At 45.5% G+C, this 18370-nt stretch overlaps 2 protein-coding genes across 6 annotated transcripts; one reads left to right on the top strand and one right to left on the bottom strand.

The window, feature by feature from the left end:
• Positions 1-289: 289 nt before the first annotated feature.
• nadkb (NAD kinase b) lies at positions 290-13979 on the bottom strand. Of its 4 annotated transcripts, none has more exons than XM_079751635.1 (12): positions 13752-13979; positions 13112-13382; positions 9160-9243; positions 8284-8413; positions 7381-7489; positions 6454-6539; positions 5850-5952; positions 4846-5033; positions 2686-2785; positions 1819-1976; positions 1003-1085; positions 290-466 (listed from the first exon to the last, which is right to left on the bottom strand). In XM_079751635.1, the coding sequence occupies exons 2-12, from the start codon at positions 13375-13377 to the stop codon at positions 307-309; spliced, it is 1467 nt and encodes a 488-aa protein (XP_079607761.1). In that variant the 5' UTR covers positions 13378-13382; positions 13752-13979; the 3' UTR covers positions 290-306. The 4 variants fall into 4 exon arrangements, with proteins under 4 accessions (XP_079607761.1, XP_079607762.1, XP_079607763.1 ...); XM_079751636.1 differs by having other exon boundaries at positions 13802-13979; XM_079751637.1 differs by having other exon boundaries at positions 13902-13975.
• Positions 13980-14794: 815 nt separating this feature from the next.
• gpr160 (G protein-coupled receptor 160) lies at positions 14795-18009 on the top strand. 2 transcript variants are annotated; one of them, XM_079750657.1, is made up of 2 exons: positions 14795-14890; positions 16641-18009. In XM_079750657.1, exon 2 carries the CDS (start codon positions 16674-16676, stop codon positions 17589-17591), a length of 918 nt encoding a protein of 305 aa, XP_079606783.1. In that variant the 5' UTR covers positions 14795-14890; positions 16641-16673; the 3' UTR covers positions 17592-18009. The 2 variants fall into 2 exon arrangements, with proteins under 2 accessions (XP_079606783.1, XP_079606782.1); XM_079750656.1 differs by lacking the exon at positions 14795-14890 and adding an exon at positions 15836-15953.
• The last annotated feature ends 361 nt before the right edge of the window (positions 18010-18370 follow it).

The raw sequence follows: 18370 nt of genomic DNA, 5'->3' as shown, positions 1-18370 counted from the left end.
TGACCCCACCCACCCCCGACCTGACCCCGCCCACCCCTGACCTGACCCCACCCACCCCTGACCTAACTCTGCCCACCCCTGACCTGACCCCGCCCACCCCTGACCTAACTCCGCCCACCCCTGACCTGACCCCACCCACCCCTGACCTAACTCCGCCCACCCCTGACCTGACCCCACCCACCCCTGACCTAACTCCGCCCACCCCTGACCTGACCCCGCCCACCCCTGACCACACCCCTGACATGACCCCGCCCACCCCTGACCTGACCCCCTCCTGGTTGGAGTCCAGGCCGGGGCGGGGCCCTCTCAGTTCTCTGTGTCCGAGGAGTCGGAGGGCTGGGCCAGGCCGGCCTGCCTCTTGCGGACGTTCCAGTGCAGGCACTGGGCCAGGCTCTCGAACCAGTCGTACACCAGGTCGTGGCAGCAAATGGACGGCACCGGGTAGCAGGACGCCGTGATCTTGATGCTGTGGAAGGGAAAATATAAGACAGTGTGTGTGTGTGTGTTACTGTGTGTAGGTGTGTGTCTGTGTAGGTGTGTGTGTGTCTGTGTAGGTGTGTGTAGGTGTGTTTGTGTGTGTGTGTGTGTGTATGTGTAGGTATGTAGGTGTGTGTGTGTGTGTGTAGGTAGGTGTGTGTGTGTAGGTGCGTGCGTGTGTGTGTGCGCGCGGGCGCGTTTGAGTGTGCGCATTTGCGTGCGTGTGCATGTGTGCACGGCGCAGTACCCCACATGCCTACGGAGTGTGCATGTGTGTACAAGACCACAGAGCAGACAGTGTGGGGGCGCTCTGACCACACTCACCGTCGCCACGGAACAAACTCCCCAAAAGTAAACGCACAACACGTGGCTAGACGTGTTGTGCATCGTCCGACGTAATGCGTTTTATACACATTGTTTGGGCCAAGAGTTGTGTGTGTGTGTGATATTAGGGGGCATGCGAGTCGTGTGTGCAGGTGTCTGAAGGGGTCTCGCCGGGGGGCCGGAGGACAGAGCACTACTCACCAGTCTCCATGCTGGATCTCCTGCCTCTTGCGGCCGTCAAACGACACCCAGGCCGTGTTCCTGGCGTCGGGGGAGAGGGTGATCTGTGTGTGTGTGTGTGTGTGTGTGTGTGTGGGGGGGGGGGGGGGGGGGGGACGGGGGGGGGGGGGGGGGGGGGGGGACGAGGGGGTTTCAGTTATTAATTCATTATTGGTTATAGCAGTTATTAGTATTATACAGCCCTGACCCTGTGTGATTCCGAACTTTATTTATTAATGCATTAAGAAGTACCTCAGTTAATATGAAGACACTTACAGTAATCTACATCATGACCTTCAGCGAATGCTTTCTAGTTTTTAGTGTACCCTTTAAAAGTAAAGTACCTGCCCATAAAGGTTGTATCAGCGATGTAGATTGACGCCACCTCCGTTGGTACTTGAAGCGAGATCCCAAACAAACAGAGCCAGCTCACCGCTCCCTTCCGCGTTTCGTCCATCCAGTAAAGACTATCATGAACGCAGCGCAAAACCCCACCACACCTCCCCCCTTGTCGGTGATTGGTTGGAAGACTATTTATTTTGGTTTTGAGTGGTTGGTAGTACCGTTTGTTTTTGCATACGATCTCGGAGCATTGGCTGCCTACAGAGACTCGTTTTTTAGGGTTAGGGTTAGGCTGATACAACCTTTAAAAAGTAAAGTGTGTACCCTTAAAAAGTAAAGCGCGTACCCTTAAAAAGTAAAGTGTAAAGTGTTACTGTTACTGAATCATTGACTCCTAGCCTACTCTGCTCATGTTCCCCCCCCGCCCCCCCTCCAGAGTTGGATCCGGTCTCTCACCATGAGCTCCACGCCGGCTGGCACCACGATGGGCCTGAAGGAGAGCGAGTGCGGGCAGATGGGCGTCACCATGATGGCCGGGACGTTGGGGTGGATCATGGAGGCGCCCGCCGCCGCCGCGTACGCCGTGCTGCCCGTCGGCGTGGAGACGATGACACCTAGTGCGGAGAGACAGAGAGAGAGAGAGAGAGAGAGAGACAGAGACAGAGAGAGAGACAGAGAGAGAGAGACAGAGAGATAGACAGAGACAGAGACAGAGACAGAGACAGAGACAGAGAGAGAGAGAGACAGAGAGAGAGAGAGACAGAGACAGAGACAGAGACAGAGACAGAGACAGAGACAGAGAGAGAGAGAGACAGAGAGAGAGACAGAGAAAGAGACAAAGACAGAGACAGAGAGACAGAGACAGAGAAAGAGATTTAGTTTAAGGTACAATGTGACACTTTTCTTCAGCTTTTTGTTTTTTAGTCTATGCATGAATGTTAAATATTGTGTGAACAGCTTTGCCTCAATGCTGGTGGATATGATGAATGGGACATGATGGAACTCAATAAAGCTCAAGATATCCCTCTAGTGGGCCGAGCTGGTAACAGCAGGGTAACCTATTTACTCAAGGTAACCAGCAGAGGCTGCAACGCATGTAAAGGTAATGTTGAATTTTTATCAAAGGTTTTACAAAGATAAATGGATTCATTATTTGAAAAAAATAGCTTTTTTCTGAGGACTATAAATTCTGTCTGCGTGTGGTGGCATGGTGTAATTAAAGCCACGGGCCTTATCCACCCACCGCCGAATTCCCCCCCCCCCCCACTGCTAGCTTCCAGAACCCCCGGTGTACCAAGGCCCGAGGTGCTGCTGCTCTCTCACCGTCGCCCTGCACCGACGTGATGAGGCGCCCGTTCAGGTACAGGTCCACGTTGGACAGGTAGGAGGATGGACCCCTGTCCACCACCACCTCGTTCAACACCTGCGCACCCACACACACACACACACACACACACACACACACACACACACACACACACACGCCATGTGAAGCAAAAGAAATAACAACTGATGACAGCCATGATAACGTTCCCTCCAAACGACATCACGTCACAAAGATGACAATAAAAATAAATTCCACAGAGGCAGCCACTCCTCTGTTGCTTGACAAATACATTCTGGAGCCGTTACACCCAAGTACCCCCCCCCCCCCCCCCCGCCCTATGACGTTCAAACAGGCCACATCGCGGGGCCTTCGCACCTTAACCAATCACAGCCCACCAAAATGCTTGTTCATGTAAATGGACTACATTTGCAGTTTGGAGTTCAATAGGAGTCTGTTCATATTGTAATATCATTATCATTAACACTCTGCTCGGAGGGATCTAGACTCTGTAACCGTGGTGATCAGCCCGTTGTAGCAGACCTTGGATGACTGGCCGGCGGGGCCCGACGTGAGGTCATCTCGGCTGGGGCCCAGACCCAGACCGCAGCTGCTCAGCAACCCCCCCAACCATCACGAGGAGGGGGGGGTCAGAGCAGGTGGTCCTGGTGACAGGTGTGTGTGTCTCAGTCAGTGTGTCTGTCAGTGTGTGTGTCATTGTGTTTGTGTGTGTCTCAGTGTGTGTGTGTGTGTGTCTTAGTGTGTGTATGTGTGTCAGTGTGTGTGTGAGGCATGTTGTTGTCCGGGAGTGTCACACTCAGGGCATCAGAGCAAACTGACATCACTCGGCTCAGCCGTTGCCACGGTCTCTACGGCAACAGGCTCAACAGAGCCCAACATATCCCACCCCTCCCTCCCCACCCGACTTTTATTCCTCGCTCTTCCTCCAGCTGCTTTATTATGACTGTTGCCATGGCGACTCGGACATCGCCCCGTGCGCTGGTGCCTGCGTACATCCTCGCGCGGACCGAGGCAAACACGCAGATGGAAATGTTTGGAAGTCGATCGCCAAGGCAAAAACACACTCTCATTCACACACAGACACACAAACACACACTCTCATTCTCACAGACACACACTCTCATTCACACACAGACACACACAGACACACTCTCATTCACACACAGACACAAACACACACTCTCATTCACACACAGACACACACTCTCATTCACACACACACACACACTCTCATTCACACACAGACACAAACACACGTCTCACACACACACACACAGATGACACCTTCCTCTTTGAGGGGGTCGGCTGGGGGATGCTTCTTGTCGATTACATAATTTGGGTGTGAGCTGAACAGCGGGGGAGCTAAGCGGTGACGTTGGGTTAAGGTCACACCGGCCCCGGAGGGAGCTGCTCTATAAACCGCACTTGTATCAATACAGCTGTACTGGCCGGACACCTGGCATCCCATAATAATGACACACTGCTCCAGCCCCGAGGACTGAGAGAAAGGGGTGTCAGAGCAAGATGTGCTTAGACGCCACAACAGCTTGGGCTTCTAATGACTGTTAGACAAAGGTAGCCATACTCCTATTTATAAACACACTGAATAGTAAGGACCTGGCAATAGTAACCTAACAGTATCAGCATCACATGCATTATTAATCAAAAAGGTTCCGACCGCAAACCCTATTATCAAAACATTGACAATCTAGTGCATATGAATGTCACCCGTATGCAGTGAAGGCAGCTCTACAAGGGTTTACCTGCAAGTAACATATAAAGACGACCGTCCCTTCTTGCTGGGTCTGAGCGGTAAAACATGATTTGTTTTGTTTTCGTTTGAATCGGTCGGGTCAGTACAACAAACGCTTGAGAACGTTCGGACCGCAGTGGAGAGGACCTCATCTCCACACTGGCCCAGACTGGGTCCGTGCACCAGACGTTCCCAAAACCACAGAAATGACGGGAGGTGGGAAAACAAGCGGATCGTCTTGTTTTCTTTGGCCCCCCAAGCACGGCAAAAAATAAATATACAAAAGCCTGGACTACATCCCGGCCCCCGTGCTTTTTCTAATAGCCCAGTTTTTTCAAGAAATAAGCGCTAAGAGGCCGTATAAACGACGACTCCGGGGCCTCACCTGGAGCTGCAGGGTGACCTTGCCGGTGTCTCCACCAGGGGGTCCGTGGGGGCAGAGGAAGCCGTTGTGCTCCCGCCCCTCCCCCCCACCCTCCTCCTCCTCCTCCTCCTCCTCCTCATGGGCCTGCTGCACTGCAGCCTTCACCACCTTCACCTTCAGCCGGCTGCGCAGGGTGATGGCCGCGCTGCCTGGATGCACGCACACACGGGTACACACACACACACACGGGCACACACACACACACACGGGTACACATATGGGTACACACACACACACACACACACACACACGGACACACACACACACACGGGTACACATATGGGTACACACACAAACACACACACGGGCACACACACACACACACGGGTACACATATGGGTACACACACAAACACACACACGGGCACACAGACACACACACGCACACAGACATGGGAATACACACACACACACACACAGACACAGGAACACACACACACACACGGGTACACATATGGGTACACACACAAACACACACACGGGCACACACACACACACACGGGTACACATATGGGTACACACACAAACAAACACACGGGCACACAGACACACACGCGGGCACACAGACACACACACGCACACACACACACAGACATGGGAACACACACACACACACACAGACATGGGAACACACACACACACACATACACACGTGAAAGTTAATGTAGTTCAATGTTCCACAAACCAATCAAAGTACACCAAAGCAGGTAAATTGTTGCACATTAAAACATGTGCAAAATGTAGCAGATAATTAGAGAAGCATCATTTAAGCTTAATTGCTTTGACTGCTTTTGTAAAAAAAAGATGTATATTTAGATATATGAATATCGATCGAAGCGCCCAAAGGAATTTTCTGACTAGAACCAATGTAGTACAAGAAGCATCAATTCGGTAGCCAGCTTGCTGATATTCCAACACATTCTCCTATAAACCAATACATTTAAACAGTACAACACTCCCACATACCTTCCAACACTTTGGCCACCTCCGTCTTGTATGACTCAAACTTGAAGGGTGTGAGAAAGCCCAGCGAGCCCAGACGGAAGGCCATGACCGGAGGGACGCTGCCCTGAGACAACAAGATAAACAATCAGCTGAAGGGTTCAGCCGACTGAGTTAGACAGGCAAGGCAACTTTATCTAGGTAGCAGACTCAAAGTGCTTCACATAGAAACATTGTCATAAAATAAAATGTAATAACATAATAGATAGGTAAAAGAAAACAAAAGATCAAGTAAAAAGTGAACAATAAAATGAATTAATAAATAAAATACATACGTAAGAGAAAATTTAGGCAAAGTAAAAAAAAATGAAAGCGCAAAGGAATTTAAGATTTAGCAGAAAGCTAATGCAAACATAAAAGTCTTCCTTCGCTTTTTAAAAGTGTTCAGAGTTGGGGCAAGTCGTAAATCCTCATGGAGTATATTCCAGCTATTTGTTGCATAGTAACTAAATCCTGCTTTCCCACGTTTCGTGTTCACTCTGGGGATAATTAACAGATTGGTTCCAGAAGATCCTAGTGGTCTAGAAGGCTTATGTAGTGGAAACATTTCAATTCAAAGTGTGAGTACCTGGAACAGAGAGGAGGCGTAGAGCAGAGTACCGTCTCCGCCCAGGCAGATGATGAGGTCAATGCAGTCCGAGATGTCGTCAAAACCTGGGCCCCATTGAAACCAAACCAGGGATCAATTATTGGATCAATCACCATCGCACTCAACGCCTGAGGTGAGATTAACCAGACTTGTAAATCTCATCACCAAGTATTGCACACATGAATGATTTGAGTTTATTAAGAAAGAAAAAGTTAAATGTTACGTTTATTATTGCGTAGGTACTTAATTGTGTAGCATCTACAGTAGCTGCTATCGTTGCTTTACACGGGGAATGGGTTAGCCTAGCGATTGTAATACTTGCACTTGGTTCTATGAACATCTTTACTGTACCGACAGCGATATATTGTTTCACTTCTTATGACAAATGTACTTATTGTAACAAATGCACTTATTGTAAGTCGCTTTGGATAAAAGCGTCTGCTAAATGCCCTAAATGTAAATGTCTAAATGTAAATTATTGTTTGGAGAAGGCTCACGGGGCAGGTACAGAGAGATCAGCAGACAACGATTTAAAAAAAATAAAACCAAAAGCTCTCTCTCTGCTCCCTCCCTCCTGATGAATCTGGACCATTTAGTAGTGATGCATTCACGCTATTGTGTGTCACATGCCTCTGTCAGCTGACAGCGTCAGGCATGCAGTCAACCGGACCAGACCTTCTCAGAGCACTTCACTCACTAACAGCTGACTAAACAAGAAATCGAGCGCCTAAAACTTACCTACAGCACCTTTAGTCCAGCACAATTAGTTAGCCTGGACTAAAGAGTAAAACGTACCAATCTGAAGACATTTTCAGTTTCTGAGAAAATACCGCATCAAATAGATGCATCAAACAAACCTGCACTTGGGCTGATGAAGGTGGACCTGAGGGCAGACAGTGAACCCACCTTCTCTGAAGGTGCAGAGTTGGTTACAGATGGATCCAAACAGCTCGTCGTCTTTAAGGGTGCCGTCCTCCACCACTCTTCGCTCCACATACACCATCAGCTGCTTCTCCTTGGACGCACAGGCGGGATTGGTGAACGCAAGACGTGTGACGCGCGAGCACTCGAGTACTCACGTACTCAAGTACTTGATCTGGATGTTTTCGTTGACTGACATTGCCTAGAGTTAAACATTATTTGTTCTGTTATCTTCTTGACTCGTTTCTTATTTGTTTCCTCATGAGTCCCACATGGCTAACTGAAGCCCGGTTTATGATGACCCGGTTCAATAAGTGAGTTTCAAATTGCACTCGATCGCCCTAGATCTTGATCTTGAAGGCATTAGATAACCACAGATTCACATTTCTCTTTTGTGAGTAGTGCTCAAGTAGTATTCAAGTGGCACACAATATCACAGGAGTACTTCAAATTGACTGAAAACACCCATCCATAGTCAACATACACACGCTTCCCCAGTAAACACACACATCAGCTAGCCGGAGAGGACAATAGGGCTGATAGATTTGAGGAATAATATAATTGCGATTATTTTGACCAATACTGCGATTGTGATTCAGTATGTGATTCAGTTTTAAAGTTCCTTATGTTCTGTATTGTTCACTAAACAAGCAATAAATCATTCTATAGCATGGCCAACATAACATTGGAAGCAGTCAACATATAACTAGGTATTTATATAAATAAATATAAATACGAATCTTACAGATCTCCTGTCAGTAACAACGTTTATGTACCGCAGCCTTTCTGAGTTGCAAATCGCATTCTATTACGTCACGATGTCGGTTTAAATCCGATTAATCGGTGGGCCCTGGTGGACGGCATAGCGGACAGGGCAGCGGACGGTACCTCCACGAGGTAGCGGCAGAGCTCCTTGAAGGGATCCACCAGGCTCTCGTCGTGGATCTTCCTGATGACCAGCACGTTGGACGGGGGGTTGATCCAGGTGAGCCTCTGGCTCGCCGGGTCCTGGATGTGCCTGGAAGGACAGCAAACAGTCAAAAACACACACGCACGCACGCACGCACGCACAGACTGCAGGCACAGACTGCAGATTCAAAAGGGGTTCTAGGGTTTCACGAATGACAAACCAAATCTCAAGAAAGTAAAATATTTTATAAAATATTAAAGAAAGTACTACGACGTAATTGTTGCAGATCTTCTGTTTGTTTCACGTAGAATGTGGATAGGGTACGGTAGACATCAACATTAGAGCAGAACGAGTATTACCTTCGGTCATCCATTCATTCATGTTAAACACAAGGTGGATATAAGGTCCAAACTCCAAACAGAACACACTTTCGGTTTTCCTTCCGTCTGCGTCTAAACAACTGCCTGTGAATCTGTAAATTCGTATCTCTCACCATGCGTGTCTCCTTCCCTTTGATTCGTTTGAATGGTAGACGGCAGACATGAGGGTACTACAGAGCTCAGAAAGGTTATTCTCAAACAGGTCCAAGGCTGTTGTGGTATGGCCTGACAAACTGACAATCCGGAATTTGTTGAGTCTTCAATGGACCGTCCCACTTACGGGCAGCACCCAATCACAGCTTGCCCATGGCCATTCTACGTTATCTTTCCTGACAGGGAAGTGTTGTGCAAGCATCTGAGTCAATGTCCAAACAACCTACAGAATCAAAACGATCAAAAACACGTCTTTCATGTGACGGTCTTTGTGTTCAAACCTAATGTGTTTGAACACTGTCATTACATCAGCAATCTTACATGACTGAAGTGGGATTGGGTAGAATACAGGCTTTGGGTCCAAAGTGGGTGGCAGGGTATGGTCCATGGAGAAAATGGGCTCTCCTGTAAAAGGGAAGTAAGAAGCAAAAATATATGGGTAGATGACAAATGGGGTTGAAACAGAAATTTTAAAACAAACTTCTAAATTGCTTGAGAATTATATGAATTTGTCATGTTCAAATACTGAAGTTTTTGAAACTGCTAGAGGTTAGCAGATTTTTTTTCTCATTATGTAATTTGTTAAGCTTTTCTCACAGGTCCAGACAAAATATGCCCTGTGATTTGACATGACATGACCTTAAAATTCAAATATTTAAATATTATTGATTTCAAATACAAATCAGGTATGTTTAAGTTTAAGAAGTATTCTTAAAGAATGATCATTAAAATTCTGCATACGTATTTTTTTCACAGCAGTTTTTATCACTCGCTCCCGTGGAAATAGTGTTGAATGAGAAAAAATATTTGAAAATGCATTTTTTTTCTTTTGATAGTTAGATTATGCAATGTTTTCAAATTAACATAATTATTAAAGCTATTTAACAGTAAAAGTTATTTGATTGTGATTGAAGTGATGTCACACCACAGGACGAAATGAGACACTATATGAACATTTATGGTGAAATTTATTGAATACATTTGTAACAACAAGAGAAATTGGACATTCTGGAGGCATCACTTATAGAACAAATGATCAGACCATAATGACAAACTGTTAGAGACAATATTTAAAATAAGATGTAGAAATGATTGTAGGTAGGATGTAGGAGAAATGGCAAACTTATGTGTTGAACACGAGCCAATCCAGTTTGGTTAGTTTTGCACCTCGACCATAGCGCTCAGGTTCGGAAATTGTACCAACTATTTCACTCAGAGAGTAGTAAATACTATCCTCTTTGTCAGGCCACTTGAAGGCATTCTTCTTCCCATGTTGGACCATACAGTTTACCTGTATTTCCTCTCCCTGCATTTTCAACACTTGGCCCACATATCGCTTCTCATCATATTTCACAATGATGAACTTTCCCACTTCCAACACGTCTTGGTCAATTTCATCTTCATCCAAGAAGGACAGAATAGGGGGTTCATCTCTTGAGCTGGACTGTCAGTGGTCAATGGTATTGTTGGGATGCAATTGATTCTAGATGATGCTGGAAGGTCTCTGCCAGCTCTCCCAGCTGGATAAAACTCACAATTTGAGTATTTCCTCAATCGTCCTGCCTGTGCATACATTCTTGCACAGCTATTTCTATCTGTTGGCCTGGTCTCTGTTACGTGCTGGGCCTGTAGCGAGAAAACTGCCGATAAGACATTTGCTGTGTGAAGCTAGATGCTTGGTTGTATTCGAAGTGTAGCTCACTCAAGGTATTGGTTAAAATCCTCTGCATTTTGTTATTTTTCCGGCCTACGGTATCCCTTTTCCCTGCCAAGAGCCTGCTGTTTTCATTCCTGGAAAGAAAGTTGGTTACTTGCGGGTTTTTTTGTGTTGGGGCTCTTTTCGGCGAAGGTCTGATGGTAGGTTGGCATGCTTTTTTAGCTTTATTCCAGCAATGCTTTTGAACCCTCCTCTTACTATTGACTTTTTCCATGCCATCGAGCATTGCTATTAGCTCCTTGTTTTTTCTTTTAAGCCTCTTGGTTTTTGCTGTCAACTTGGATTGAAAAACCTGGGTGGACTTGGAATTGGGGAAAGAGAACGATTAGCAGGAGAAAGATGAGATGGACTAAAGGACTCATCATGTTCTTCGGGCGATGGGGGAGTAATGTCCAAAATGGCTGCCAGATCCTTCTTCTTCTTCCTGTTCCTTGTCTTTGTATTCTTCCATTCCTCACAAAGCTTTGCTCTCTTATGTTTTGAGAGGATGGTTATGTTTCGTGGTTGAATTTCTCCTTGAGCTTTCTTTTCATGATATCTGTTGATGGAACAGAGACAGCAGTTACAAGTGATCGCCTTAGAGAATGTTTAACCAACTCCATTTCCCCATTATAAACGTATTCACTTTCTTCTTCTCTCCCTCAGGATCTCCTCATGCTTGTCTTCATCCTGCGCTAACCTTTCCCAGTAACTCTTTGTCCTTTCTTTGCTCATGCCTCAAACTGACAAACTGACAAAAATCACTTTAAAAACAATCATCAGGTAACTGTTAACTGTTGACTGTTAACATACCACATACAACAAACAATGATGTCACATTCAGAAAGTTATTTAATTTTTATAAAAGTGTTTAATATATGTTAAGTATATGTATATTATGTGTTTAATATATATTGAGAAAGATATATTTATATTTATGTTTAATATTAAAAAAATTGGGCAGTACAGTAACTGTATAAGTTCATTGTTTTAAACCAAAATATAATTCATTTTTAAAAATATTTATATTTTTTCTCGAACTAGAGCAGTCACACCACAGGACTATCAAAAATGGACACGTTCATGGTCTGGCAGAAACTATGAAATGTATCAAATTTATAAGAGATTAACACTCACCTTTCAACCTTCTTAGCACATCGAAACTTCTGGGGGATATCCTGGTAGGGGGCTTGACCCCGATGCTGCGTTTCCACCAGTGGGTGCGGTTCGGTTCGCAAAGGTGCGGCACGGATCGTGTTTCCACCGCCAAAAGTCGGCGTTACCCGGACTGAGCCATACTGAGTCGTACTCGTCTCGTACTCATCCCGCAGTACTCCTCTGTTGGGGTACTGAGACGTCTGAAAGGGTGCCGGCAAGTTGGAGCTACACAGGCCCTCTGTTGATTGGTCGACAGAATCGTCACTTCCGGGCGACATGGGGATAAAAACAAACAAACTGTCCCCGCGAGGTATTATTCTGGACAATGGACATGTCGCGCAAAACTTTTACTTGGGCGAACAAGGAGGTGGAGACGTTCGTCTGCCTTCTTGGGGAGGAAGACGTGCAGAGGGAGCTTGATGGAGCAGTTTTTATTGTTTTTATTCTATTTATTGTTTTAATTGAGCAGGCTACACTGTGTCACGCTGCTATCATGTCACGATGTTTACATAGCTGCCGCAGCGATCGACATCACGCCTACCACAAGGGTTCTGTTGGCGGTGGAAACGCGACCTCAGAACTGGGCTGGGCTATACCGGCCCCTCACTACCGGACTGAGGCGAACCAAACCGGACCCTCCGGTGGAAATGCGCCATAAAAGACTCCTATGGCTGTCCAAGTAACTGCCATTCCAAAATCGAATATCCTATGTCAAACCGCATTTGTCTTTCAAAATTAAATTGTCTGTAAATATTATTTTAGTACTTTTTTGCATTTCGAAAACTTAAGTTAATTAGGTAAATACATACAAAATAATGCCACGGCATTTATTAGCTACACCAAACATCTCTGCTTTATCTGACTAATATTTACATTTGATGAGTCATCGATTTCACGCTCACACCGCAGGACATTTTGCATGTTCACCTTCAAATAAAAACAAAAAACTCATTTTGCATTCAAAATCATAATTTTTAAAGAGGACATATTATACCACCAGGTGTGAGTGTGATTAGCCTTACAAGCCGTTTTGAAAATCTGCCCCATATGACATCACTGGTGGGCGTGTCCACCTAGATTCATGCTGGATAGATCAGTCTACCAGCCTACCCAGTGGACTGAAGTAAACGTTGCTCATCTATCCAGCACAGATCTAGGTGGACACTCCCACTAGTGATGTCATATGGGGCAGATTTTCGAAATCACACTCACACCTGGTGGTATAGTATGTCCCCTTTAAGTAAAATACTGTTATATAACACAATGCCAGATGATGGTTTAATGGGAAAATGCATTTAAATTAACATTTATGCCTCATTACAAAAATATCATGCGTGACGTCATCTATTTGAAAATAAATGTCATCGAGCCCACCACAGTGACCACAGTTGGTTTGGCAAAGTGTAGCACGTAGCAAACCTCTTGGGAGAGCCATCCTCTGCCGGCTCTGTTGCGGTGCTGGTCTGGGCCGACTGCTCTCGTTGCCCGGGTAACCTCCGGTACCCGGTCTCCTGGAGCGAGGGTTGTGGCTGCTCGCCCCCACGCGGCTGTGACCTCTTCCCCTCTCGCCGTCTCCTCGGCGACTTGGACCGACGCTCCCGGTGTTTGGAGGTCCTGGATGGCTGAGGCCCGCTGTGGCCTGAAATGGTCACCCCGATTTTCTCAGACTCTGCCCGACTGTCCATATTATCTACATTGTAAAATAAAGACGGAATTCATATTTTAATAATTTATTATTAATATTAAATTAATAATAACAGACCAAACCAAGAGAAACATCACACATGGAAGGGTTTCTTCAAGGGTTTCTTCGTGAACTATTATTGAATCGTAATCACAACGGTCGTTATGTGATTATTTTAGTAAGATTGTTTTATGATATCATTGTATTGTTTGGGATAGGAACCAGTCATCGATAATTCAACTTGTATCTCGCTCATTGTGGGACGTTATAACGCATGTTATGGCTGTACACCATTAAATAAAGGCTTATATAAACATCGGTAATATTATTACATAGCGACAACACTAATTATTTTGAGTACACTGAATCCAATACATGGTCATCAGCTCTCTGGTTGTTGTGAAGCTAGTGCGGAGCTAACAGACCCTCCGTGTCCGACCCTTCAGCTCGCCTCCTGGGGTGTTTGTATCAGCTGCCAGCTCATCGGCAAGCGAGGAAAGGGGATATCTCATAAATGAACCCTACCCAAGCAATAATAACGTTTTGTCAAAGCCGAAACATTGTCGCCAAACTCAGAAGCAGGTAGCAAGAAAAGGCAACATCCAATCGGAAGTGATGTTTACGATGGACGATTAGTCAAGGATAGAGAAGCCAGACACGGGGTGGAAACAGCGCCTTTTCTGCACCTGGTGTTCATATTTTGAAGTGACGTCAAGTTCAACTATAGACCATGTGTTTTTTGGGTGTTCATTTTTTTAATGTAACGAACTAAGGGGATCGCATAGATTCTAAACCTAACCTCCTTACATTTTGACCTGATGACAAACCTTTTGATAAAGGCCTACTAATTGAAAGTGTAAACCGATTTGGTATAGCGATGTAGGCTCTATGGTTTTCTTGAATGAGGATTATATCTATAGTAGGCCTAACTGTAGATTTTAAGAACTACTAACCCCTGAAAACTACTACCAAAGTTATTGGCGAGTTTCAGTCGTAAACTACACATTTGCATCTTGTTTTAATGTCAACACGAGACAAGATAATATGCAAATTCTTTCTTTGGTTTTGTCTCAGCTGAATGAAGGGAATTCACTCCTTGTCAAAATAAGGCACTAATCCATGATTAACAAATGTACTTGTGTGTACAAATCGCAGGGGATCCGTAATAGACCATGGTGTAGCATGGATTAAACCAATATAAATTATTATTGGCAATCACTTTTATTACCCTTTTATTACAGACACTGCGATTATAGTTTCGTATTATGGAAAGAGAAAAATGAAAAAATAAAATAGTGGAAAATGTATGTTGTCTGGATAATAGCTGCACCACACCATGCTCCCACCTTCCCACTCATTGGCTGAGACTGAGCCAATAAACCGGTTGAACAACTTAATCTATCCAGTCAAGGTTCAAATATGATTAATGTTTACCTTGCCGTTAAGAACTTGTGATTTGGACCTAGACCGATGCACTTGAGGCTGTATGAGGAAAGTCTAGACCATTGCATTAAGTAAGTTTACTTCCCTAATGTTTTTTTATTTCTTCCAATTTGCACATTTGGCCGTGCCCTGCCGTACCTTGCCGAGCTGTTTTTCCTTTCCACTACCAGTTTAAACGCGCCTGTGCAGTGCCGCGCCGCGCCCGACCTTGACCGAGCTTGCCCGAGATGGACCATCCTCAAAGTGGGCTGCTGTTACGTCAGCCCTGGTTGCCTTTCAATTTGTAGGAATAAAGACCTATCTATAAAAATACAATAAACGGTGCGTTCTTGTGTATGAGGCGCGTCACCATGCACGACGAGTGCACGGCTACAGTTCCCAACAGCATGTTTCTTTATTAGTCGTTCGTTAAGCCTAATTAAGGGTTTATCAGCTAAGGGTAATGAAGGTTTAATAGAACAAGCAATAGGCCAAGCGCGTCATCGGTTAAAGACAGACCTCCAAGCGGGAAGCCGGTTGTTATAAAAAACGCAAATCCCAGCCACGCTGGAATTTACATTTCAGAACCGTGCAAAGCCCTCTATTAAACGAGACAGGCTGTAAAATAATGTTAGTTCGACTGGTAATATTTGAAATGGTATTTCCCACTAGCCTGGGAACAAGACCAACGTTCGACCTCGAAAACAGATGCAAAGGTAGAAACTGAACAACAAACAAAATACGTTGTTTTGATGAACAGGTCGAAGTATAATTTAGGACCATTGAATTCCTCGATTTCTTTGTTTAAGTTTGACCAAAGTTGTTCCAGCCCTCTCCCCTGGTGTTTAGTCATGATAATGCAGTCTTTTTTTGACTTTTCGCTGCTAACCGCAGTGTTCTACATATCTCGCTTGCTCTCTCTCTCTCCCTCTCTCGCTTCCTCTGCAATAGTTCTGGTTTCACAGTTGGTCTGCTGCGCAATAGGTGACACATTTATTCGTATGTACCTTTCTGGCAAGCCACACCTTGTCAACGTAGGCTGCTGGAAGGAAGGCTGCACCCCTTCAGTTTAAAATCCTGCTCAACGTCACAAAAAAAGGCAATAGATGATGATGGAAGCTATTGTTTAGATGACCTGCATGAGGGCAACAAAAGGTAAACTAAATACAATACATGTGTTGTCTTTGCGTCGCTCATTGGGTCCCGTCTTGTCTTTTGTGAGTGGACTAGTTCACAAAAAATGAGTTTGGAGAGATCGAATTATTTATTGCTGGTCGACACTGCTGCAGTCTGCTTTAGCAGGGGCTGGTTACAGGACATACAGCAGGATGCAGACGCCTGTCCTCTAGGCTAGGCCGCGTAGGTTTTTCTCAACATCAAGGGCCAACAGAACAACAGATTTAAAGTAGTCCTTGTTAATTGTGTTGCTTACAAGAAGTTGGGTGTAAAACTCGTTCGGTTGTACCAATTTGTTAACGTACAATGAACCAAATAGAAAGCTTTTTTTTTTATCTAGAGCAAATAAAAGATGATATATATAGTTTAATAATTTATGTTTTTTGTACTTCTTCCTGGAATATGAATTGCTTATTATGAATAGGATAACAAAGATCTCTCTATTTCCATAAAGTACCGATTTTTGTATACATGTTGTGGATCCCATGCTAAAGGATAGCTATGGTCAGTGTGCTTGAGTAACGCAGAGCAACAAAACAGGGCTGAAGAGTAACTGACTAAAAAGGCAGAACAAAATTAGAAGAACCAATTCCTCTCTCTGCAGCCGTGTTCCAAAGTCCATTTCGGCACTAATTGAAAGCGGAACACTATCATTTTCCTCTACAGATGTGTAACACTCGGGCAGAGCTCAGCTAAACCATGCACATTTCAATCCCCTCCATCCTCATGGCTCTCGGGGTGAAGTGTCTCCTGAACTGGGTGATGGTGGTCTCCCAGAAAAAGGGAAACGTCTGCCGAGGCTTCATGGGGGTCTTTGGCGTGTCCCTGGCGCTGGTCGACACCGTTCTGACCCTGTCCCTGACGGCCCTCCACGTCCAGGCTAACGGAGTTCTCTTGGGCGTGCATTTCACCAGGCATCACGTGTGCCTGCTGTCTCAGCTCGCCGGACAGATCTACGGCGTGTTGCAGTGGCCCGTGGGGGTCCTGGGCTTCCTGGATTGTTACGTGACGCTGAGAGGCCAGGGGACATCCACCACCACCACCGCCAGGCTCCAAAGGGTGGCCCCTGTACCTGCCACCACCCTGCTGTGGTGCTCCGCCCTGATTTACCTGTTTTTGCTGTCAGATTTCTACCCGGTGTTGGGCGAAGAACACCCTTACCAAGTGCACCGATGCTGGGTCTTCCTGTCGTCCCAGGTCCTTCATGTCGGCGCGGTGATCGTCCTGGCGGTTGCATGTGCGCTGGTATACTCGCACAAAGCGCACAGGAGGACCGTCAGCCCCTTTAAACCTTGGCTGCCGTCGCCCGGAGAGTCTCTGACGGAGACGGAGCGCAGAGCTCTGTCCAGGAGAGATGTTGTTCAGCAGGCCTTGACGACACTCCTTGCCACGTGGACTTGGTTCCTGGTGGCGCTGGCGGCTCTTTTGCTGCTGCTGCCGGTTGGAATACCGGGGTACCTGAGTCTGAACGTTCCCTGGCTCTGTTTCCTGAACAGTGTTTTGACAGCAGTGGTTCTAAGCGCAAGCTGTCCGGCCTCCAGGGTAGCAGGAGGCCTGGCCGCGTTTCCGCTGGACAGCTTCTGTGACTGGAGACTTGGTTGTGCAACGGGGACATAAGGGATGTTACGAACATGCAGCATCACAAAGGGGAAGCACAGACCAGATAAACCTCAAAGCTGCATAGAAGGCAGCAAAGGAGGGGGGGGGAGGGGTTGGAACTGTCACTGTTAATAAAGTTGTTTATGGACATATAACATTTTTTAGATAATATGTTACTCTTGCTTTTGTATTTTTCCTTGACATCACAGAAATGTACCGTTTGGCTTAATACGATATTGGTTGAGTCAAAGTGCCTTATAAGGCCGGTCAGAGACATAGCTGAAGGCCGATGTGGTTGTCTGTTGAGCGGCAACTTGATATCTCTCTCTCTCTCGATATATATATATATATATATATATATATAAAAACATAAATATATATATATTTGTTCTATATGTCATATATATGAGACCAAGACAGAGCGAGAGAATTTAATCCTGCCACTGCAGAAAAGTTGTGCAATGTGATTGGGATTCTAATAAAAACTTTAACAAAAACAAGTGCTATTGCATGAATCACTTCTTGTTTTCTGATATGTTTACTCGGCCTGGCCACCTAGGTTGTGACTTGTTTCACACGCCAGACGCCAGCCCTTATCTTTTAGATAACTTTTTTTCATATACCTTGAAAAGCACAAACTGGTTGAGTGTTTAAATCCTACCCAAACATTAGATGGTTAGGCCTTAATATCGACTTTATAAGCAGGAGTCTAAGGCCATGTGTTAAAGTTATGTTAAATGAACGTTTATCTAATCCAATTAACAGAGAATGTTAAAGGAATTAATTCATGCCTGCTT

The sequence above is a fragment of the Pollachius pollachius genome (genome assembly GCF_949987615.1).
Source record: "Pollachius pollachius genome assembly, chromosome: 14".
NCBI lineage: Eukaryota > Metazoa > Chordata > Actinopteri > Gadiformes > Gadidae > Pollachius > Pollachius pollachius.
This window is presented reverse-complemented; position numbering and strand designations above follow the sequence as displayed.

Bases quoted from the DNA above. Each gene is read 5' to 3' on its own strand.
- nadkb (XM_079751634.1), bottom strand. From the start codon at position 13,377: ATGGACAGTCGGGCAGAGTCTGAGAAAATCGGGGTGACCATTTCAGGC. The intron at 8,414-9,159 runs GTAAGATTGCTG...CTGTCCTTCCAG, and splicing joins CCCAATCCCACTTCAGTCAT to GCACATCCAGGACCCGGCGA. The intron at 467-1,002 runs GTGAGTAGTGCT...TCCCTTCCACAG, and splicing joins GAGATCCAGCATGGAGACTG to CATCAAGATCACGGCGTCCT.
- gpr160 (XM_079750657.1), top strand. From the start codon at position 16,674: ATGCACATTTCAATCCCCTCCATCCTCATGGCTCTCGGGGTGAAGTGT.